Source organism: Spermophilus citellus, assembly GCF_964194105.1.
Source record: "Spermophilus citellus genome assembly, chromosome: 11".
NCBI classification, from domain to species: domain Eukaryota; kingdom Metazoa; phylum Chordata; class Mammalia; order Rodentia; family Sciuridae; genus Spermophilus; species Spermophilus citellus.
In genome coordinates this window covers 132,432,217-132,456,387 of record NC_138192.1, presented here as the reverse complement: position 1 = coordinate 132,456,387, position 24,171 = coordinate 132,432,217, and the positions used below count along the sequence as shown (strand labels likewise).

The 24,171-nt window shown below is 53.1% G+C and overlaps 1 protein-coding gene across 10 annotated transcripts in view; it reads right to left on the bottom strand.

The window, feature by feature from the left end:
* Positions 1–24,171, bottom strand: part of AGAP1 (ArfGAP with GTPase domain, ankyrin repeat and PH domain 1) — a 496,078-nt gene that overhangs the window by 108,344 nt on the left and 363,563 nt on the right. For 9 of the 10 annotated variants that reach the window (XM_081261162.1, XM_081261161.1, XM_081261163.1 and 6 more), the window contains one exon: positions 11,143–11,304. The exons of the other annotated variant lie outside the window; for it this stretch is intronic. In XM_081261162.1, coding sequence (XP_081117288.1) covers positions 11,143–11,304 — 162 coding nt within the window. The remainder of the gene's footprint in view (positions 1–11,142; positions 11,305–24,171) is intronic. 10 annotated transcript variants of the gene reach the window in all.

Sequence of the window (24,171 nt, the reverse complement as noted above, 5' to 3'; positions counted from 1 at the left end):
TTTGGGGACTGATTTTCTCTTTTAAAGAGGCATCATCACATCTGAATTTTGAAGTAAGTGTGTGTGTGTGTGTGTGTGTGTGTGTGTGTGTGTGTGTGTGACAGAGAGAGCAAGCGAGCTTGAGTCAGCTGTGAGTTCTTGCAGGGCTGTTCTGGTGCTAGACCTACAGGGCCTCACGGCTTCCGCAGGGAGCCAACTAAAGGGGAAAATTATTCCCACCTGCAGAAAGCACCAAAGACGCAAACGAGAATCAAGTAAAAGAGCAAAGCTGCCTACTTATTTCATTAGGAAGAGTCAAATCGAGTTATTGAAACATTCACTGGAGAAATGCTGGGCATCAGCTCAGGGACAGGGCCCCAGGCCACCTCGCTCCGGTGGATTTCAAGATGTTTTCTGGAACATCTTACACTGATCACTTACTCTGGGCTTGCTCAGAGTTCCCTTCTGTAATCTGGCACAAAATATGCTAAAAGTAACTTTGAAATTTTCCTACCTAGTGATTCCAGAACAATCCATGAGCCAAGAATCAGAATTCAGCCTGCGACATGAGAAGCAAAAGTCTGGTGCACACAAGTCTCCTCTCATACAATCATGTGCCAACTGTGTGACCTTCGCAGCGGGCGGCATTGTGCACTGTTGTGGTGGGAAAAGAGCCCATGCTCTCAAATAACCCTGGGCTGAGCTATGAGGTAAGACCCTTTTGGGCACTGGTCACTGCAGATCAACCGTGGAAGAAAGCGTTCCTGACCTTCTTGCAGGTGAAAATATCTTTAGGTAATTAATGCTTTCTTGCCAAGACGGAAACTCACCCACCGTTCTCCTCAAAGCTGGGAGCCTCCCTGGGATTAAATCTGGGAGCCTGAATGCAGTGGCCATGTGATTGAACCTGTCCTCCATGCTCAACGTGCATGCGCAGCAGCAAGTGCAGTGAGATATCTTAAGTATTATCAAACATTATGTCATTAAATAGAAATTAGATGGAAACAAGGGAAGCCTAAAAATTGACTAGGAGTCCGGAGGCTCTAAATCCTAATACGTCCATTTCTCACCTGAAGCCCTCTCCAAATGCAGTTTTGCTATTAAGCAAAACCCAAAGAAAGGTAATCAATCCCAACTAAAAAGCACTTACCCCAATGACGGTGTGCAAGCCACTTCAAACCCCTGGCTGCCTGCCAAAGCCCAGACAACAGCCGTCAATGCTCTGACTATCCGAGGAGCACAGGGGCCATGCATAATTGACTAGAAGATGGGCCAAAACTGTGCCCAATCAGTGTGTGATCAAAAACGCGTGGAATATTCAGCACCACTTGATTACACGGAGGTTCGTCCTTTCCCTCTCCTCACGAAATCTCTTCAAGGTCCACAGTACTGTAATAAGATCATTACTGTCAAGCGGTACGAATCGCAGGCAATGAGTCTTGGGATGGGGAGTCATACTTCACAAGCTCCCCTGGTTTCTCTCTCTCTCTCTTTTTTTTTTTTTTTTTGTATTTTACTGCATGCAGAGGCAGCAGGGCGACGAGGTGGCAGATAATGATCACATCACTGTGTGGCAACTAGAAAGGCACTTTTAAGAAAAAGCAGAGAGAAATCAGCTTAAGAGAAACTAAAACATTTTCCGTTTGCAGTTTTTCCCCCTTAAAAAAATTAAATAGAATTAAACTGTGTGCAGTAGGCGCTTTTCATGAACTCTGATAGAATGTCATTGAATCCAACCGTTTGATAGATTTTCATATCGCAGCAAAGCCCATTACCCCACAGACAAATGGCCAATTTTCTCCATGTCCCGCATACAAAAGAAACCCTAGTCAAGTTGTGTGTGTACGTGGCAATGCCTGGTAAAGTTTCCGCCATGCCCACTTCTTTCATTGGTGATGCACCCAGGCCTTGGTACCTGGTGCCACTTCTTCATCTGATGGAAAAGGGGGGTGGAGCTTGAAGGTGGGAGGGCATCAGAAAAGATCCGTAAATAAACAAGCTGGCCTCAAGCCGCACCTTCTCCCCAGCATTCACAACACATCTCAGTAAGACCAGAGGGAGCAGCAACCAGGAAGGGACCTGGAGCCAGGGGCGGCAGGCATTCTGCGGTGAGTCCTTGAGCGCACGATGGGGGGCTTAGCCCATCACTCTCCTCCCTCCAACTCAGACTGCCCTGAAAACGCCCACTCTCCTCATCCAAAAAAAGAAAAGGAAAGGCGCATCTCCTCGGCAGGAACACAGAAACTGGATCATGCATCCAAGTTAAACCTTCAAGAGGCTTGTGCCCTGTCACGAAGTCCATCATCCAATCCTGAGTGTCAGAAGCCGTGGCCTCGTCTTCTGTTTGAATGTGTCTGAGAGCGCACGCACATGGGAGAAAAAGAAAGCTGTTTGCAAAGAAGCGATACCCAGCACCACACCAGGAGTCCTGGGGAAGAGGCCCCGCAAGATCAGATCCAGCAGAGGGGGAACTGCTTAGTTCTCACGGGCCAGGGTGGGGAGCAGAGGGTGGGCGTGTGAGCCACCGGAGAGCCGCAGGGCTCAGAGAGGGGGACAGCTTCGGGGCTGTAGGACCGAGAGCCACAGGCCTACACAGGCTCCTCACCGCCCCAGGAGGAAGGTGCAGGTGTGCACAGAACGTTCAGCTACAAGTTCCGAGGCCTGAGAGAGGCCTGGTACCCACCTCTCACCTGCTGGTCTTGGGCTCACCTTCACTTTCATTCAACCTTTCCTCATCTGTGAAGAGACCCCCCCACACCATAGGGGTGTCTGAGCTGTGCAGTGAGACCACGCATATTCAAGGGCAGGCGTGGCTCAGTCATTTTGTACTTGATGGCCTATCCTAACAGGTCCCAGACTCTGGAAGGAGGAGAAGGTTTGGGGCAGTCATGAACTGTACTAGGTTCCAACCCAAGAGACTGAGTCCACCAGGCAGCCCCCTTAACGGCAAGGTGGGCACAGGAATGCCAACTCCCCCACGCAGGAACAGGGAGCTGCCTGGTTTCATTGACTCTCTCTCTCCTAAAATCCCTGTGTCAAAGCTCCAACCTCAACCAGATGGTGACTGGAGACTGGGTCTGTGGGAGGTGATGTCGGTTGATTAGATGGGGTCCCCACTAGGGAACTGGTGGCCGTATGCAAAAAGGCAGAGCCTGCCCCCCTCCCCACCATGTGCACACCCCATGGAAGGCCATGTGAGGACACACGGAGAGGAGGTGGCTGTCCGCAGTCCAGGAAGTCGAGCAGAGGCCACAACTGAGAGGCCCGAGCCCCTGCCTAAGCCACCCTGCTGTTTTGATGTGGCATCTGCGCCAAGACCAAAGGTGCCCGCATTTTTACTCAGTCCCTCCCATCTGCCAAGCTGCTCTTACACGGACGAGGTCAGCATCTCCTTCTGTTCTCCATCTCTAGAAGAGGGAGGCAGCCTCTGCTGTGTGCGAGGTGGAGCACCGCTGAGTTTCATCATTGCCAAGGCTGGACGAAAGAGAGCTCATCCCATCAGAACAGCTGAGAATGACTTCCAGGGGCCTGGCCACACGGGTCTAGCACAGAGCCTGGCACAGCTGCGTGAGGCTGAGATGAACCCCCTCCCAGATCCAGACCAGCCTCGCCACCTATGTTCTGAACTCTGTGCTTCAGCCTGAACCCTGTGCCTCGGCGATAAGACACCCAGGGCAGGTCAAGTGTGGAGAGCAGAGAAGGGGTCTGATGGCATGGAAGATCTGAGGGGAGTGTGCTGCAGCCAGAACCGGCTCTGCCTCTTCTGCCCCAGGACTTGGTCCAGGGGTCGCAGCTTGGTTGCTGAGTTAAGTGGCTGAGTTACGACCCAGGAAGTGGGAACATTCTGAGAGCATAAAGAGAAGGACTTCAAGGTGGAACCTGACTCTCCTAGAAGCCAGTCTACCCAGGGACTGCTGAGCTGTGCCGAGTTCCAAAGTGCAGAACACTGGGCGCTGGGAGAAACTGTGCTGTCGCGAGCTCTGTGGAAAGACACTGGAGCTGGCAGAGCCCAGAGGCGGAAGGGCCTCTCTGAGTCTAGGTGAAACACATCCCATCCTGCATGTGAGAGAAGGGCCATGCCAGCCACCTGCACGTGGCAAGAGTGAGTATATGTCCTGTAGAGCAGGGGACGGGGCTTGAACACTGTGGCACCGGAGGACTCTGGGACACCACTGGGGAGCCTAAGATTGATCTCATATTCACTTTTCAGATTGCCACCCTTGGGAAGGCAGAGATTCCATTCTCTACAGAATGGGATGCACAAATCCTGGCCCTCCGTGAGCCTTCCTGAGGATCTCCCAGGCAACGCAGATGCTTGGGTGCAGCGCTCCCCACCCCAGCCTGCTGCAGGTCTGCTCTGCCCACTGCCGTGTGACTGCCAAGGGCAGGGACCTCTCAGCCACTTCACATGCCAAGTCAGGCACACTGGCATGCAGTAGGTGCTCAATGTGCTTTCACGGCCCTGAAGCTAACCTGTTTAGTTTGTGTGGACTTAAAAAAAAAAAAAGTACCCAAACTCCTCTTGTCTGTTAGCTCATCGTGATGGGGATCCTCTGTTCTGCCCCCCCCCCCCCCCCCCCCCCCGTGACTGACTCATCTTTGTTTATTTCCGACCCGCGGACTTCCACAAAGCATCTGAGAGCGCTATGGCTTGTGTGTGTTTGTGGCGGCCAGACTGTACCCGGCAGGACGGCTTTTGAGTCAACTGTGCCCAATCCACAATGTCAGCGTCTAGAGTAAACCCAGGTCCACTCGGTTTCAGCAAGTCCACTCTCTGGGCAGCTCGAGTTTCAACCTGAGAAGTCTCTTTGGGAAACTGACCTGGTTTGTGGGGAGAGGGCAAGGCCATCAGCACACACCTGTCCTCCATAACCTACGGCACCAGGGCAGCGAGGCCGGCTGGCCTCTTATGCTCTTCAGCCTGTCTTTGGGGAGCGTCTCTGATTCTGGGCTTTTCACATGCACCAGAATTAACTGCTCAACCCAACTATTCAGATGCACTAACAACTGTTCAATAATAGGGGAGTTTCAATAGGAAGACCTTATAATGTGAAAAATCATGGCAGATCACGGAGTTTTTAAGAAGTTGCTACAGAGACTTCTCATTCCTCTTCCTTTCAGGGTACCTGCCCAAATTAAAACCAGGAACAGACATGCAGTGCTGGATGAGAAGAAGAAATCCAAGACTGACAAATGGCAGTAAGACTTGTGCAGCCAGCTCCTATAAATCCCCCCATCCTTCTAGCCACTTATAAGTAACACAGCATTAAATGAGAAAGCCCATGTACACGGGGGAAAACCCACCAACAGCATGTTGACGAGGACCTGCCAATCGTGTACTGCATCACATGCATGGTGACCGTATCCCAAAAGCGAGGAAGAGAACATCATGGTAATGAAACACTTAGGAGCTTGTTTGTGACATTCTAAATAATAAGAAAATGCCCCTCCCTGGGTCATGATGTGCAAAATCCCCAAATCACCCAACGATGGCTTCAAGCACACAGCAGGTGACATGGCTCAGTGGTTCGGGGAGGACCAAGCCCCTTGGGCTGGAGGTGAGCGTGCAGGGGAGACACCCACAACCCCACACGGCACATGCTGAGTTCTCCAATTTCCTCCAAAGTGCCTTTCAAAACACTGACAGGTTCATTTAAAAATTCCCTAAGGTAAAAGGTAAGTGACCAAGAAGAGCAACACCTATTAATTAGGATCTGAGTAAAACTAACACCCCCTCCCCTGACTGATCCCAGGCCACCACCACTGGTGTCCGGCTCACAGGGATCGGCACTCAGTGAAGAGGTGATGCCCCTGTGGAGTTCATCAGATCAGAGCCCCGACGCGCACCAAACCCACAGAATAAGGAGTCAATTCTGCGATGGGAGAGCCGTCCCCAACTCTTGTCCTTCTGAATACCCCACCCTTCCCCAGGGGCAGTTTCTAGGGCATGCTGTACCTCCACATGGTGGCTCTGTGTTCCCTGGGGAGAGAGGAACTGAGGTGTGATGGTTTCCCTGTGGTGATTGCTTAATATTTGATGAAAGAACAAAATGATCCGTGATTTCAGGGTCTCCTGTTTAAAAATGAAACGAAACTAAGTCCGAGTTGATGCAATTTGTCAATATCTCGGGGCCCCCCTCGACTGTTCAGGAATTCAGCTGCGGTGAGGAATTTACTTCCGACCATGCAGGGAGCCTGCTTGTGGCTTACCCTGACCAGGATGATCTTTCACTATCCATCTGGGATCCACCACTGAATGGTTCAGTAAAGACCAGAACGGACGACCAAAGGAACGAGATGAGAAGGATGAAATAAATTCCCTTCTGAGACCTTTAGCACAAGGCACCGGGTGACCCCAAGCGTGGGGGAACAGGATTTCTGCATAACCCTCTTGTCTGTAAGATTGGGTAAATCAGATGGGCCCTGCATTTAAAAAGAAAGATTTTTCTGCTATCCAACTTCTAGATGTTAGGATCCATATAAAAGCCAGTGTCTTTACATGGAATCGGAGAAATATCAAGGAAACTATTCAGTCTGCTCCACTCCTAGATTCAAAAGCCGCTCCACACACCTCAAAGACTTGCTTTTTGCCTGGCATAAAGAGTTTGAGGCAGAGAATCAAGAGACAGTTCTGTCACCTACCAGCAACCTGACCCTGGACAAGAAAGCCACTTAACCTCTCGCTACTTCAGCCTTTTCACTGGGGAAACAGGGAAATTAGCACTTGATGCAAACTTGCATGAATGTTACCAAACTAACAGAACCACGAGATCTGGGGCCACGGAAGGCGACTGCAGAGACCGTGGCTTCATCTCAGCAATGACAGGCTCACCCCGGACCCTGGATAAGACGACGCCCAGGAAGTGCAGTGTCTGGTGACAACAAGCCCTTAAAGACCTGGAAAATCCCCACACCCAAGGGCCTTCCCCAGCACCCACACTTCAGCCCAGTGCCAGCCAGGGCCCAGAACCACGGCACAAGCACCCTGGGTCACCCGTTCCTGCAGGGTGAGCAGACAGTGCTGTGTCCGCTGCAGGGCCGGGGTCTCAGCACAGCTGGGCTCTGAGTTTTCTTTTATTATGGACAGCGAATCCATCTCCATGAAGCTTCTGCCCATGGGTCCCACTGAAGCCAGCTGGGCCACCCAGGACAAGCCAAGGCTGGGCCTCACACGCTTGGTGGGACTTCTGTCATCTGCACACATGGCAGGCCGCATGCCCTCGTCCCTCGTTGCTCTCTTCTCCCACTCAGGGTCTCTCGGGACCAGCCTCGGTCCCCATCACCGCCCTCCCCGGGATCATCTGAACCCACCTTCTCTGGCCCAGGATCACTGGGTCTGAATGATCCACATTTGCTTTACTGGACTCAATAATCCCCACCACCTCTGATCCAACTCAAAGTCCAGGATCTGCCTGGCATTCAAGCCGGTGTTCTCGGTGGTCTTCAAGATGGGCAAACAAAGGGCACACGCAGAGACTGTGTGGGGACATCACTCTATCCCTCAGGGTTTTGTGGTGAGGCTACGGACGCTGCTTCCAAAAGGGCTGTCCCACTTTGCCATCAGTGGGAAAGGGCCCTGTCCCTGATGCTCTCAATAAACGCAATTTTAAAATTCTCCATGTTTGAAAAGGAAAACAGTGAAGAATTCATTGAAAGTGAGACCACCAAACCCTATTTCTTGCTGAGATTTTGGCAGCCGAACTACTGACAGAATGTTAACCTCTGGTCTAGTTTTCCTGAATAAAAACATCACAGAATCGCCCAACCTCATGATAGAGCAAAGTGTCTGTGAAGCTCTCACAGGCTTACAGAGAACGGAAGAACCGATCCCAACTTGGGGAGGCTCCTGGCAGGGGGGCGGGGGGCACGTGCCTCATGGAGAACTGTACAGTGCTCCCTACGTGCCTGCACCCCTTACCGCCCAGGCCGGCAGCCTCAGGACTTGGGTGGGGGGCACTGAGCATGCCCCCATAGTTCTGAGGCCTGTGGTAGTAAAGGGCACAGGGGGTCCCAGTCAGGAAGTAGCTCTGTCCTCACCCCCAGAGCCTTCCCCGCAGGCCAGGTCCCCTCCACACCGCAGGACTCCTTACACCATCGTGGTTACCCAGGAGCCCAGGGAAGGGGGCTCACCCACACACCCACTGCTCATGGTCAGCTGTGCGGTGGTCAAGGTGGCAGCCAAGTACTTACAAAGATGAGGAGTCCTTCAGCCATCGACTCCGCTCGCGGAGTTTTCTAGACTCACCCAATTCCCTTAACATTGTAGACAGCAGAAATGGCTGTTTACGGGGAGCGCAGTAGGCCTCTGGGGAAGTCAATTCCTAGCCTTCAGCAGAGACGAGCCACACCAGGGGACTACGTGAGAGCCAGTGTCATGAGCCCCTCGCTGGAAGGAACCCCAGTTCCCAACTGCCACGCGCAGCCCTGGTGGACGGGCTCTCTGGACGCGGCACAAGGGGGGACGACGCTCAGCCTTCGCTTTCTGAGTGGGCACATAGAAGGTAAGAGACAGCTGGCCGTACCTCCTCCAGGAGCCAGGATGCCTGTGCAGAGGCTCCTTACCTCGTGTAGTTGGGGACGGCACTGAGGTCCACGTGGGAAGCCACAATGGCACCAGGAGCCACAGTGGACAGCACACCCCTTCCCTGGACAGACTTCCAGACCTTCTCTTGAGACACTAAAAGGGGCTGGGGATGTGGCTCCATGGTAGAGCGCTTGCCTAGCATGCTCAAGGCCCCAACTTTCAGCCCCAGCACCCCCACTAACACAAAATGAATAAATAAAGAGAAACAGTGTACATCACTAATCTAAAATGACTTCAATGGCAGGACACAATCTGACTCATAAAGGCTAAAATATGGAGAGAAATTGTGCCTTAGAAATAACAGAATAATCTCAGTAGCTCAGGAGGCTGAGGTAGGAGGATAGTGAGTTCAAAGCCAGTCTCCGAAAAAGCGAGGCCCTAAGCAACTTGTGAGACCCTGTCTCTACATAAAATACAAAATTGGGCTGGGGGTGTGGCTCAGTGGTTGAGTATCCCTAAGTTCAATCCCCAGCACCACCTGCCTCCCCAAAAATGAAATAAAAGAATTCAAACTGGATCACAAAAGCAACTCAGTCTCACAGACTGACTTTTCCCAGGGAAAAGGATACTTACTCTTTTTACAAAGAACTTACTGCTTATTTTCTATTGGAAAGATGTCACTAGAAAGTGAGGGGCGGTTCCCCTGGGCCCTGTGCTTCTGCATGCGTGTCACCCATTTACTGGCCCCTGCAGGAGCCCTGCTAAGATTTCCAGGGTGGGTCTTTCCGTGGCAGCTGTCTTTCTGTTTCCACCACCCCCTCTGCAACAAGACCTTCAAAGACAGCGGCCTGCAGCTGGCCAGGACAGGTCCTCTCTGTCCCCGCCTGGAGAAATACTGTGGCTTGGTGCATACCAAAATTCCCGGGGACTCAGCAGGTGGACTTGGAATGCACCAGGGGCCCAACAAGCTCAGGTGACTTATCAGCCTTCCTTCAAACTTACCGCTGGCCAAACGCACCCTAACCCTAACCCTAACCCTACCTCGAAGCAGTCGCCAGCCACATCCTTGGGACAATTAAAATGTACCACCCGAGTAGTTACAGGCTGATCTGGTAATCTGTTTCTACCACGTCGTGCTCTGTCAACAAACCACAGGCCAGCTGGAAATACCACATGTCCCATCACACACTTATCTGTGGAGAGGGACGGGGCTCCTCTCCCCCGACTCACGCCCCCTCACGGGGAGCCTGGAGGTGGGGGCACAGCTACTGTCCCAAGGCTGCATCAGGGTGGGCTATGGCCATGGCTTTTGGCTGACCGGTTGCTGGAAGGAAGCTTGGGAGTGTGAAGGAGACTCGCCAACCTCAGGCATCTGTACCAGATTCTTTCCAGTGGGCAGGCAGCAGCACTAGATGGGTGCTTTGATCCATTATTATTTTCAGCATTGCTATTTTGACAGAATCACCCTTGTTTATCGCAACATGAGAAAACTGGGTTTTATTGTCTACCCTTATTAGCAGAATGCTTATGGGAGGCAAACAGGAAGAAGTGTGGTGGGGAAGGGCTGCCGGACCTTGTGGGCAGCCCTGAGCTCTTTGACTCTCAATCATCTGTCCACTCACAACTGAAGGGGGCGCTATGCATGCCACCAGAACACCTGCTCGTCCCTGCTACTAGGTGCTGTGGGCTCATGCTAATCCACAGGCACAGGAGGGACAGGCGGCCTTCTCTAGCAGGGCCAGCATCTATTGACCTGTGGTTCTGGACACAGACCAGTGGAGCACGCAGGAACAGCACGGCGGAGACGCAGAAAGGAAAAGGACCTAAGTAATGAAGAGCGTTCCGGAGTGGGGACCCTTGCTGAAGACAGACTTGCAACTGCTGTTCTCACAAAAGCCATTTGTGTCATGAGAACCATGCTTGGGAATTTTAACTTTCCTCTGAAGTATTTCTGTAACTTGTCTCTTAGATTGGACTAGTTCTGCCCCCCATGATGTGGGGCGCGTGCGTGTGTGCCCAGGCACACACATGCACCCATCTCCACTTGTGTCTGTAGAATAAAAAAACGTAAACTTATTGGAAGGAGCCACATCAGAAAGATCACCCCTGCCATCATGGAGATGATGGGGGACTCAGCAAGTCAAAGGAGAATCAAGGCAAACCACAGCATTTGGACCACTAAGGGGACCCACAAAGCAAAGGAGTCAGTGTGCCTGACAGAAGAGGAAGAGGGGGCTGCAGGACAGGCTGCTGAGCACAAGGTGAGCCGCCATCTATAGCAACTGAGACCAGGATCAGAGGTGACACCTGACTGAGGTGGTGAGACCCACCCACCTGGAGTGGCTGTTGTGCCTGGGTTGCCCAGGTGGGAACAGGCTACAGAACTCGACCAGGCCTGTGATGGAGACAGTGCTGCCGTCTACCGGCAACTGCAGGAAGGCCCCAGGGTTGAGCCAGACAATCAGACAGTGAGAAGGTGCCAGAGCCCTGTCGTGCCACCTTGAAAACAGAAAGCACACACAGGAGCCTGCGTGACTGGGCACTGGTGTTCTAAGGGGATCTGATTTCACAACCTGGAAAACCACAAGTGAATTTTCAGAAATGCAGACAGTCACTCTGGGGGTCCCGGGACACCTTACCTTCAGCAGTGCCAGAGAGCCCATCAGCTTTGAAGTTGCTGGTACTTTTCTTCCTTCGATGCTTCTTTCTGTTGGCGTGGGGGGAGGGGGGCGGGTCGAGCTTGGGGCTGGTGGAGCTGGAGATACTGGGGCTGGAGCACACGGAGTCACCCAGTCCTGTGTCTGCCACCGGACCGGAAAAGGCAAAAAAATGCAAAGGTAAGCACAGAGAAAGGAGACTTGGGGAAAACACTCAAGCAATGCTCCTCCAGCACCACACAGGGGCCTGCACATGGTGCCCAGTTATGAGGTTGCAGATCAGAGGCCCAGAGCCTCCGCAGGAGAAGATCACAGTCCCCTGGCCACCTGCAGGCATCGATTTCTGTATCGCCTTCATGCTAGGAGAATTTAAAATTTTCTACTTTGCATGACGGGAGTCTTGAAAACTCATTTGCAGAATATATGATCTCTGCAAAAGGGAAGCAGGGAGCTTGTGGTTTTCAGTTGATTCTCTTTTCCCATAATTACCTTGACACACCAGAAAGAAACAAAGACAGCCAGGAAAGCACGAGAGTGCACCTTTAAGGGACTGACTGTGTGCATGCAGGATGAGGGACCTGATTCCTTCTTCTCCTCAACACTACATATGAAGGTAGCTCCAATTGCAATTGGTGAAAATCGGTGTGCCCTTTCTCCCACCAGTGCCCTGCGATGGCACTTGAAAACCCATTAGGTAGACCCATCTGTTTTTAATGCACTGGAGCAAGTTATAAAGGTTTGAAAGCCAGTGTGCCCGTATGATCACTCACTGCCAGCAAAACTCTTAATTTATTACCTATCTTTGTCTTTACCAAAGAGAAGGTCCAAAGTGATGCTAAGAGCATAGAATTGTACAGAAGTTGGAGGAGGTGATAGGACACCTTCCCCTCAGAGTCGTGAGAATTCTCCATTCATGATTCAGCAGGTTAACAACCACAGGGACAGAAGGCTCTGCCCTACTTCAAGTACTCTCAGCCTCGACTCTGAGCACCAGCTGCTGGCCAGCCACTTTCTAGATGCATGGGATCCATCCCTGAGGACACCATATCAGGATCCCTGCCTGGAGGTCCTGGCACAGTAGCTGGGCACCCAGCATCCCCCAGTGCTCCCTGCCCCAAGGCTGACACCCTCCACTCTGCCCGACACCTGGCCTCTCTCTCTGGGGGACTGCACCCAGGGGATAGCGGGCAAGGGACAATCTTGACAAACCCTTTGCTGAAGGGTAGAGGGGTACCCTACCCATATGTATTTTTGACAATTTAAAAACAATAAAGGGGCATCTGTTTGATATTTCTCCTCTTTGAGGAACTGTCCCTGTTCAGAGCAGTCACTGTTTCCTTCTCTACATGCATGCAAAGTGCTTCCTTCAGGGTGCCTCTGCGGGGACCTTAAAGTCACTAGCACGTCATGGCTTAGAGTTCGCCTGGCTGGGAATCAAGATGAACGTGTCTTCCAGGCAGTACCCTTCCTTCGGGCTGCAGAAAGCCTTTACCAAGGCAATTGACAAGAACCTGGCCATCTTGTCTTCCTTCTTCTTGGGGTCTTGGAACACTCAGTTCAGGAAGGGACTCTGGCACACCAGGAGGGCGGCAGCAAGTGGCTTCCGGGAGAGAGACTGTATGGAGATGATGCCACCCCCTCACCAGGAGGCCACCAGGGCCAGCCCCATCAGCACTTCCTTTGTCTCCCTGTTTCTCCGGTGCACCTTCGATAGCTGAGATCTGTCCCCAGTGGCTCTGACTGCTCCAGAGCCACTGGTGCTCAGCTAGGAATGCCCTCTCAGTTGGCAATGAATGAAAACACTCTGTCCCTCTCTCTCTTTCTGAAGTACTAGGATTGAACCCAGGAGTGCTCTACCTCTGAGCTGTACCCCCAAACCTTAAAAAAGTTTTTTCAGACCAGGTTTTGCTAAGTTGCTGAGGTGGCCTCAAACCTGCCATTCTCCTGCCTCAGCCTTCATCGTAGTCTGGGTGACTGTATCACTGCACCTGGCAGCTGAGGACATTCTGGGTCATCAAACTGAGCAGAGTGGAGGTGCTACAGTCGCCAAGGGCTGATCCCTGAGCTGTGGAAAAATGCCCCATGGGCAGGAGGCCGCCACCTACAAAGAACCACCCGGCCCAATGTCAGCAACGAGAACCCCGGGACGGTGACTCATCTTCCAGTCTCCACCCTCTCACACTCTGTCCTTGGGCTGATGCTCCGTCAGTGCAGACCACCACCCACTGGTGGCCTCTTTTTGGAAGGCCCGCTCCACCTTGTGCCAACTAAAAGCCTGGCTCTTCCGGGGACGCGCCTCCCAGGTGATGGCACTGTGAATCCCACCCACGTACCATCCTCCTTCCCCTCAACCTCAACCCCGGGTCCCTCATGAGCGTCTGTCCCTCAGCCTGCTCTGCCGGTCCCCACAGAGCCCAGGTCATGTCTTGGGCTTACCCTGTCCTCACCTGTGACAACAGCTCTGTCCTCCTAGGTGGCCCCTGTCCTCCAGAGTCAAGTTCTCTTCTCCCCAGACCTCAGCTGCCGTCACTTGTGGTCATCCCCCAGGGCTGCCCGCAGCAGGACACCCACCACACTAGCACCCAGGCTCATCTAAGGACCCCTGGGGTCTTCACAGCCTGACACCCCATCTCCCCACACCCAGAGGGGTCAGAGCCACACACGACTTGAAACCTGCCCCGCAAACTCAGCTCAGTTTCCCTCTCCCTCCATCTTTCCTGACCAGGTCACCTGACTTTCCCCAGCCCTCAGACGCTGGGGCCAGGGGAGCATGCCGACCGGCCTCCACTCTGGAGCCCTGGCCTGTCCATCAGTCTCACCACACCTCTGTAGGAAATCCCTCCCCTGCCTTCCCGTGGCCACATCCTCGCTCCTCATACTCCCTGTTCCACAGTTGCCCCCAGCCACACTTTTCACGACGAAGACAAAGAAAAGCATCAACCAGAAGCAAGCGCCCTGCCATGCCAGCCCCAGTCCCCCATTCTGGACCTCCTAGGCCTGCGAGCTGCACCCGCCTGCTCGCTGACGCAGGGCCTCGGCTCCAGCATTTGTCCCCACGCAGGGCACCAGGTGGCTGGACTGTCCCCCTCCCTCCACCCCAGGCCCCGCCCACTTCTCTTAGATTCTGCTCCCTTTAGAGTAGAGTCCCAAGGCCTTTGCCTCCTCACTGCTGCCCACAGCTGTCCTTGCTCCAGCCACTGGCAGGTCCTTGCCGAGGCCACCAGTGCCCCTGCCCCAGCTGGCTGGCACCACGTCTCCACTCGGCCCGCACAGCCCTCCTTCCCTCCCAGCCCAGGGAACCACGGTGAGGCTCCAGGCCAGGCAGCTGGGAGGGAGCCACGAGGTTCTGAGCCCCGGAAGCCCAGGGGAGCCTTCTCTCCACCTGGCCTCGGCCACTGCCTGCCCAGCCTGTCTCCCTGGCTTGGTGGCTCTATCCACAAGGTAACAACATAGCACCTGTGCATCTGTTTCCCTGTTGACTGGACACTGCTCTCCACCCCACGGACGCAGGGCCTTGTGTATCCCTTCCACCAGGTTGTGAAGGGGGCACACTCCGCATGGATGACGGGAGGGGTACTTGCTGAGCTGTTTGTAGAGCTGGCCTCTTCGTGGGAGGCCACGCAGGCGAGAAACTGCTTTTGGTGTGTAACAGAGAAGCATTTTAACTGTTTTTTCTAAAAATATTTTTTTAGTTGTTAATGGATCTTTATTATTTAATCTACTTGCTCAGCAAGTGCTCTACCACTGAGCCACAACCCCAGCCTTCAACTTTGTTTCAAAACTAACCACAAGCATGCTTTTTAGTGTCAGACTGCTGTCCTGTGAGTTTCCAAAGGAAGGACAGGAACAGAGACTGAGAGAAAGCATCTCCCTTATGCTCAGCCCTCACTTACTGAGCGTGCTCTGTGAGCGGCTGCCAGGCAAATCCTTGTCCCAGGAATCAATTTCCAAGGACTGAAAAGAAGGCCTATCTATTTTCCTTCTTGATGCCTTGGATAAAGGTCTATCTTGGGTCGGGGGAGGGGACAGCAAGGGGCCATCTAAGGCAAACATGTCCCTTGCAGGGATGTACAGAGGAGGGAGAAGCAAGGTGAGGACCCTCTACTCACTCACAGACAAGGAGTAGGCCTCTGGGGTTGCCAGGGTCCCAGGAGCATGCGGGGCCCAGAGAATAAGAGCAACTGGGAATGGAGGTGTGATGGGGTAGGAGATGTCCAGGAGCAACCTGGGGACAGGTGAGCAGAGCCCCAGCTGCTCCTGACCACCGGAGGAGAGGTGGAAGCCTGCGCCCCAGTGCCATCAGGCTGTCAGGTAGTGGAAGACACAGCTCCATCTCATTTGCATGCCCCCCCCCATTGTCAGACAAGGAGGAGCAAGATCAGTCCCCGAGGCCTTGGAGCACGGCCCACCCATCCTCTGATCTGCTGCTCCCAGGACTGATGTCCCCAAGGTGGGACTGCCCATATCCCAGTTCAGGGACAGGCCAAGGCAGGATGGGACTCCCCAGGTCAGGCTAAGGAGAGGCTTAACCTGCTCCTGGATCAATGTCCCGACACTTGGCCCAGGCTCTGGAAATGTCCCAGTTGTCTTGCTGGAGGGTGAGAACCAGCATCCTGGCTGGGTCCTTGCTGGGTGCTGGGGGGACTCACAAGCACCTAAGGAACCAAAGCCCCTGCTGGGGCTGGGGCATGCAGGCAGCGGGTATGGCTCAGAGGTGGAAACTGGGCGAGGACAGCCACTGTGGGGGAAGCACTCCTGAACAGGGTGTGGGACAGGGCCAGTGGCATGCCTGGGGGGGGGGGGCCTGGCTGAGGCCCCAGGAGAGCCAGCTGCACAGGAGGTACAGAGAAGGTGAGGGGCGGTGGTGATCGTGAGGCTGCCGGGGGGCTGGAGTGGGGTGCCGTGGCCGTGGGCTTCTGGTTTCACGGGCAGGACAGTTAAGCCCTGGCTCCTGGATCTAGATTCCCTGGGAGCTGCTTAACAGCCCCCTTGTCTAAAACAGGAGCCATTGCAGAATGTGCAGCTCCTGTGCCAAGCTTTCCATTTCTGCAGCTGCTCCAGCCCCACAAGGTGTCCCTCAGCCCGCTGGAGACACTGTAAGTGAGCAACAGCCTCTGGCCCACAGGCAACCCCCACCCCGCTCCTCCTGACTGCGTAGGAAGAATGCATTTCACTGTGTGTCAACTACTGGGCAGTGTTGGATATGGGAGGGGGAAGGGGGGAGAAGCAGGGTGAGCCTTGTCCCTCCACAGCTAGACTGGCTTTGGTGCAGGGACTCGGGGCTCTGAAAGTGGGGCCCTGGCCAGGCCATCCCATGCTTTCAGCACTGGCCGTTAGTTCTTCCCAATCGGGCATCAATGTTCAACGCACACCCCCAAAAATATATAATATGAGCAATAATGATCGCAATCTGCGGTCTCTCCGAGCTTCAGCACGTGAAGCATGAGTCAGAGCGGCGGCTTCACTTTTCACTCGGAGAGCTGACAAGCGTGACTAGAGGGAGAATAAAATAACATTCCGTGCGCATAAATATCAAGCGGCCTGCTTGAGACTGATGGGCCAGGGATGTATTCTCAGCTATCATTCCGGCAGACAGGCCCAAGGACACTCATAACTTATTTTACAATCATTTAGTTTCAGCTCAAGTGGAAAACGTGACAACTTACCTCTGCTGACAAGATGCCATATCGGACCTTACAATTAACTCTGCTCCGATTATCTGCCCAGCCGATCATTAGCTGGGCCGTTTCTGATGAACTGTTACAGGCAGCTCGCCTTGGTGAGACCATGGCCAGGTGTGCCGAGAGGTCTTTGATATCTGGTGTGTATGCATACACTGGGCTTGAGCTCGTGATTCCCAAGTCCCCGCTGCTCCCCGGGGCTCCGGATGTGTCCGCTGGGAGGCACAGTGGAGGGCAGCCCTGCACTCTGTAGGGACCCCTGCCATGACCACTCCTACCCCTACATCACCCTCCCAGTGAAGGCATCCCTGGCCCCACCTGGGTCACCGCCTCCTCCGGGTCTGGAGGTGCATTTCAGGGAGTGGTGGGCCCCGGAGGGGCACCTCCAGCCTGTCTTCTCGGAGAGTGTGGCCTGGAGAGGGGAACTGAGAACCTGCTCTCAGGAGCCACCACACTCTGGAGGAGCTGCCCATGGTTCCCCAAGGACTGGTGGCTGCCGATTCTATGTGTCCATTAAAGACACGAAATGCTTTCAATCAGGTGTTCCTGAGAGGCGCACATCTATACGAAGAGAAAGGGGGAGAGAAGAAAAGAAAGACAAAGGAGAGGACAAGAAACGCCCGGCTCTCGCACGTCGCTGGTCTCCCTGGCTCCCACATTCCTTCATGGACCTCTGTGCCGGTGTAGGCACAATACATTACTAAAGTCTTTCTTTCTTTCTTTCTTTCTTTTTTTGATATTAAGAGAATTGTGCATTATCAAAGACAGAGCCATTTGTCAGTGCAGGGGGATGAGCTGAGGGGTAAGGCCTTCTGTAAACTCAAGAGGAAGTCATTGTGGAGACTAGTAAATTAAAGAACACTTGCTTTGATCCAAGGCCAACAATAGGCAGCTAATTTGGATCTTTAATAAGGGCTCTGCTCTCTCTGAAGCTCAGAGAGATGTGGAGGCGGGTAAATAAAGAACAGGCCACCTTTGCCATCCAAGGAAATCACAACATCCCGGGTCCCTGTTGAAAGGTGAGTGTGGAGTGAAGTTCAAACCCTGCCCCTTCTCATGGAGCTTCTGAGGGAGCTTCGGCAGGAGGAGGCCGACTCGATTCCCATCTCTGAAGATGTTTCAGAGACTGGCATTATTGTGAGCTTCCCTTTGCCGCTTGCACAGAGGTACACAATGTCAGAAGGGGCAGCGGGGACACGGCGGGGGGCCAAGGAAGATGACAGGTGTTGGGGGGAAGGAAAAGACAACAGAGTGTTGGACCGAGTTATAGAAATGGGGAGGAAAGGCGTACAACAGGAGGGGCCCCAACCGAGGGAAAGCAAGGAGAACAATTTCCTTCTTGGGCCATTTTCAAGCACACCAAGAATCTCTACAGATTAAGCCAAACAAGTTAGAATGTAGGAAGTCTGATCTCCATTTAGATGAGACCTGGGGTACGCAAACATGTTTATAAAGTCTTGTTAAAAAGCACAGATTCTGGTCCCCAGCTAGGGTGCAGGGTTTCTTTCGTTCTTTCTTTTTTTTTCGAGGTGAAAATGTGTCCTAAAATTGACTGTGGGGATGGCTGCGCAGATCCGAGTGCACACTAATGACTACTGAGGCGCATGTTTTAAATAGGCGAAGGGCACGCCGTGTGAATCCATCCAGTGCAGCTGCTCTTAAGAAAGGGAAGGTTATTGTGTTAAATGCTACACAGCCGCAAGATAAGGTAGGGAGAAAAGCCCCCTGGCAGCCTAGGGAGCTGGGGAAGGTTGGGAGCCGGCGTCAGGAGAGGGCCCGGAACTCAGAAACCGCAGCCAAAGGCCACCACGAGATTTGGGGCACGGAGCTGGGGTAGGGGTAGGTGGGACACCGAAGTAGCTGCCCGGCCCCCGCCCTGCTGGCATCTGGTCTACACACCAAGGAGGCTCATCCTGACCCTGGGTCCTGCCCGCTCTGGCAGCAGGCAGGGAGGACTCCCTGCCTCTTCCCGTGGGACAAAGTGCATGCCTGAGGGAGCAGCCCATTCTCCCCTCGGGTCCAGCCTCCCAGTCACACTCCTCTGGGATTCCACGGTTCCTTCACACCACGTGGGTTTCCAGGTCTCTCCATGCCCCCAGGCTTTGCAGAGGAACCCCAATCCCCTTGGTGGAGACACCCCGAATGGCAGCCAGCACTGAACACCCCTCTGACTTTAGGGGGTGCTGGGAAGAACAGGGAGAGGCTCAGGGAAGCAGAGAGCCCGAGGAAGCTGGTGCTGGGCCTGTAGGGGGAATGCACTTGGGATGCCCGAGAGGCCTTGATACTTGAGGGTCAAAATCAAATGGTTCTCCAGTTGAGTTTTAGCAGAATGCAAGCTGCGTGAAGTTTAAATTTATCTGGTGCACTCTGAAAAATGTGCGGGCAGGCTGTGTAGGACTGTTAAGGGGAATGAAATCAAGGCAAGAAATTCCCAATTCTCTCCAGCCTCACCTCGTTTTACATAACCAGCCACAGCCATTTATCAAGTTTGGTGCTTACAGCTGCTAAACTGCAAAGAGATTCTGCTTCACGTGGAGGGCTGAGTGGGTTGGGGAGGGATGGGGCAAAACTAGTGCCCCATCGGACAACCCAATTAAGTCAAGAAATTAATTAGAGGTATGACCACTCGTGGATACCAGAAAGGTCCCGTCTTAGGAAACTGGGCTGTTTCTGTGGAAAGACGCACAGAGTCAAATGACCAACGGCAGCATGAGCCGGTGTCCCAACCAGGGCAGTGAGGCTGGCCTTAGCCGGTCCATGGAAAGGCCGAGTCCAGGGTCTTGAAGACGTCTGGTCATCCACTCTGCACACAGCATGGAAATACACCAAGCTGGCTGCTGCTTGGGGGCCCCAGCTCTCAGTCTGCTGATCACGGGAGCTCAGCTTTGCAGCCAGCGTGCCAAGGCGGGGCTCTGGCAGGTGATGTGATCCACTCCCCTCTTTCCTTCCTTCCTTTTCTTTCTTCGCAGTAGGAAGAGCAGAATGTGCCTTGGCTTGCTTCATCATTTCCCTACTGCTTATATAGATTTCAATTTTTTGACCAGGAATCAACATTTCTGCATATCTTCAACATTCAGGGCAGTACTTGTGGGGCTCTGGGTTCCTGCCAAGGAACTGCTTCTAGAAGTTCCACACTTCTCCCGCCCAGATGTGGAGACGTTCACACCACAGTTCCTCAGCTGCCAGCCGCGAGGAGCATGGAATCGGAAGGCAGTTCAACACCCAGCCTGGCCTCTGGCCATGTCCATCATCTGTTTTACCCTCAGCTTCTTCACATGTTGATGAGGACACACAGCACCCTGAGCACCTGCTCTCTTCTCCTTGGCCAGCAGCAAAGGATACAGGGCCTCCTGGGCCCTCTGCCATGTGCTCGCTGTGCTGCCAGGTGGGCAGCTGTCTGGCCAGCCAGAGGGACTCCCTCGCTTACCTGTCAGGCTGGAAAAGAGGCTGCAGATGAGCAGCAAGCAAAGCAATGCTCCTACCCCAGCAGCTGGAGGGGTGGGATCCGCCTTCCCAGAGGGGGACGAGGGTACACATGGCTTGCAGTCCTTACAGTGCTGGGGGCTGGGGCTAGTCCCTCAGCTCCTGCCAGACGCAGCACCCCTTTCCTGGCCTTTTGTGAGCTAATCTGGTTCTATGGATGTTTCCTACGTCCCTGGCCTGTTTAAACTTCTTTAGGTGAGCTCAGTGGACAGAAGGCACCAAGCACAGAATAGGCGCTCATTAACAAGTCATCAAAAAAAGAAAATGTCAAGGAAGACCACTGCAGCACAAAGACTAAATCCCAGTCAAGTCTTTGAATGCAGGAGAAAAAAGAAGTCCAGTCCTCCTACCACCATACGTGAGCAACTTAAGGACTTCAAGTGTGACTGCACTACCCGCTGAAGAATTTGCCTATATTTCCGTATAGTCTGAGTACTTTGGAGAATGAATCATCAACACATTACGAGGATAAATCATACCTTCTTCTCCCTGGGGCATCACGTGCAACCTTTTGCTGTTTCAAGCCAACTGTAGAAAACACAAGGGTATTTTTTTTTTTTTGGTGGGGGTTGGGGAATGAAATCATGCCAAATTTGCAAAGTCCATTCCCCCTTTTTTTGCCTGTGCTTACCTCACAGAAATAATATTTGTAAACGTCTAAAATGGTATTTGGAAAACTTCTGTTCTGTGTGAGTCCACGCCCCTCTCCTAGACCCCCGTAGGTAGGAGGGTTGATCATGAAAAGGGATCTGTGGTTCCCAGCATTTTCTGAGGGTGGGTGGCACGCAGCACAGGTGACCGCGATAGCATCGTGGTGTCGGTGCCACAAAGGGAAGGCCCAGGCACTTGAAAGACAGGCCCTGCGTCTGTCCCCCACACCTGGGCTCTGACAATGGCCCCAGTCAAAGGGCTGCAGGTGACAGAGCAGTCACCCCTGTCTCTCAGGCTACTGGCTCAAGGGGACCCTTTGAGAGCTTGGGTTCCACTGGGAATTCTTCCATCGTGACCCTGATCATTGAGCCAGGGCAGCCCAGGGCAGGTGAAGAGGACCTCTCCGCCCCACGGAACCGCGGGGGCTGCAGGTATGAAACCCTGGGCCGCTCAGTGGGGCGCCGTTCTAGGCCTGGGGAAATAGGAGTGGAACAAACAACGGTGTGACAGGTTTCAAGCTTTGGACAAGTAAGAGGTTCTATTAAAACATGAAGTGGCCCCCTGAGACCTGCCCTCAATATCTCAATGTCCCTGAATCTCATGATAATCTAAGGCACCATTGGGAAACATACCTGGGTCTGGTGAAGGCTGGGGCAGCTTGTAACAGCACGGATAATTTTAACCTGCCTGGAAATCTGTCCAGTACTGGACTTGGGATGACTGTGTCCACTAACAGAACCACAAAGATGCCGTGAACATGCCCCCATCCCAAACTGCAGGCCACGGGCCACTTTATTTTCTGAAGTGCTGTTCAAAGCACATGATTTTAAAATAGTTAAATAATATAAGCTAGGTGTGTCTTTCCTATTTTGTCTTTTTTTCACAAAAAAGTGAGAAATTAGAGTATAATGTCTGGAATTAGGTGTGATGTTCATAATGGGGGTGGGGCTGGGGGTACAGCTTCCTGGTGGAGGGCTTACCTTGTAAGCACAAAGCCCTGGGCTCTACCCCAGCACCAAAAGAGAAGTAAGTAAATTAAAATGGGGGCAAACTCATTTCTGGCAAAGAAACAATGAAAAATTCAGCACTAATATCGGAACTTTTTTTTTTTTTTTTTAAAGGACTGACTTCATCTGTTCCATTGAAGTTCATATTATTTTAACCGCTGTCTCCTGACTGGAAAACAAACAAACAAAAAAAAACAAATACATAAATAAAGTGAATTTTTAGAGTTTTTTTAAAAAAAGCATTCTGAGATCTTGGGTTGGAATTTGCTTGAGGTTTGAAGCACCTTCTTTGTCCTGGCTCAGATCTCGTCGATACGGTTCAGTCAGATACTATGGTTGATCTTTGGGGAAAATTGCTTTAAAATAAAATGAAAGATAAGACTGTGTTCCAAAACATCATGACTGACGTTTTTCTCTTTTTCCTGAAGCAGACGCCCCAGCCCCCTGTGGCTGATGGAAGGGTCAGGAGTGGGTGCTGCAGATGGGGCTCTGCAATCGCTCTCCGTCAAAGAACAGCCCATTCTCCTTCCTCTCCCCCACTGCCGCCTTTCATCCCCTGGGGTGAGGTTAAAAGCAGCCACTGCCCACTAGCCTCCCCAGCAGGGCCTCCTCCCTGCCTGTGGACGGCCAGCCCCTTCCTCGGCAGCCAGGCCATTCCTTCTTTCTCCCCCTGGCTGCGCCAGCTGCTGAGCACCTCTGATTTCCTTTTTCGTTGCTCTTGCCACTTGTCCCTGCTGGTCCCTGTGATGTCCACAGCATGGCCCTCCTGCTCGTCCTTGGGGTCCTATCCTGCCAGCTCCAGTGCCCTGGCTGGGCTGAAGGAACCCTGGAGTCAAGGTCAGGGGAGGGGGCATTCCTAGGAATTCAGCACCTGAGACTGGGACCAGCTTCCTACCGCAGAGCTGTCCAGCCATAGCCCAGAGCTTGACCCCGCCCGATGGGCTGGGCCAGCAAGCCCCTCCCTCTCCAGCTCCCGTCACCACCACTGGGCTTCACGTCCTCCCCCTTGCTCTTACCTGGCTCCAGGAAAGGAGCACAGGTGTATTTTCTTCGGCAACATTCAAGCTGCGTTTTCTAATTCTACATCTAAGGACACTTCTTCCTAGGCCAAGGTCTCTATCCTCGCTGGGAAACTGTCCATTCTGTATGAACAGGCGGCTGGTGGCTGGAGGGACAAGCAGAACAAGGGAGATGCGGGGGGCGAGTTCGGCTGAGTTCTGCCGGGGGTGAACGCAGCTGGAGCAACCAAGTGCATTCTGCTCTCATTGTCTGAGGACCACGGAAATGGACAAGGCGCTGACAGGTGACGAGAGTGCGGCGCTCAAGGCTTAACAGGTGAAGTGGGCACACCAATGGAGCCCACCAAGCAAGCTTGGAGTGGTGGGTCTGCAGAGCCTTGGGTTCCTGGAGATCCAGGCAGATCTGCTCAACTGTGAAGCACAAGAGTAAGCAGAGGCTAGGTGACATCCAGAGAAGGGACTGGGACGAGGCAGATCCGGAGTTTCACACCACGTCTGACCTCTCTGGCGGAGCATGGGCCTACCCCACACTCTTGACGTGCCACGGCTACACGTCTCACAGAACACTCGGTAGTGTATGCTTCCAGAAAACATCAGTGACATCTTTTAGATACCGTTATTTATTTATTTTTATGTGGTGCTGAGGATCAAACCCAGTGCCTTACATGTGCTAGGCCAGCGCTCTACCACGGAGTCACAACCCCAGCCCCTCATCAGTGACATTCTATGAGGGTAGGGGCCTGCCTACGTTTGACAGCACACCTGGTACTTGGCAGAAACAAATCTGAGTTTCTATACCACGGGAGAAGGGCCCAGGGCAGACGGGAACAATTTCTGACTATGAAAAAGTCTCATGTGCTCAACCTGATGAAACTCTTAAGTTGTGACCCATGCTACTGTGGCCACTTTATGTCCATAAATAACTGCTTAAGTCTCGCAGCCGCCTGTCTCCCTGTGGATGGAGCAGCTCCACAGAGCAGCACTGGGATTCCACCAGGTTGTGGGACCCAGGAGTCTGGGCCCTGGTAAGACATGGGTCCTGCCACCACTGCCCGGCTCTGCCACTGCCAGTCAAGGGCCACTGTCCATTATCACCAAGGAGGACTCATTGCACTTGTGCTTTCAGAAAGTAAAGTTGGAAACTGACTCTCTGCAGCTGAAGTGAAGTGC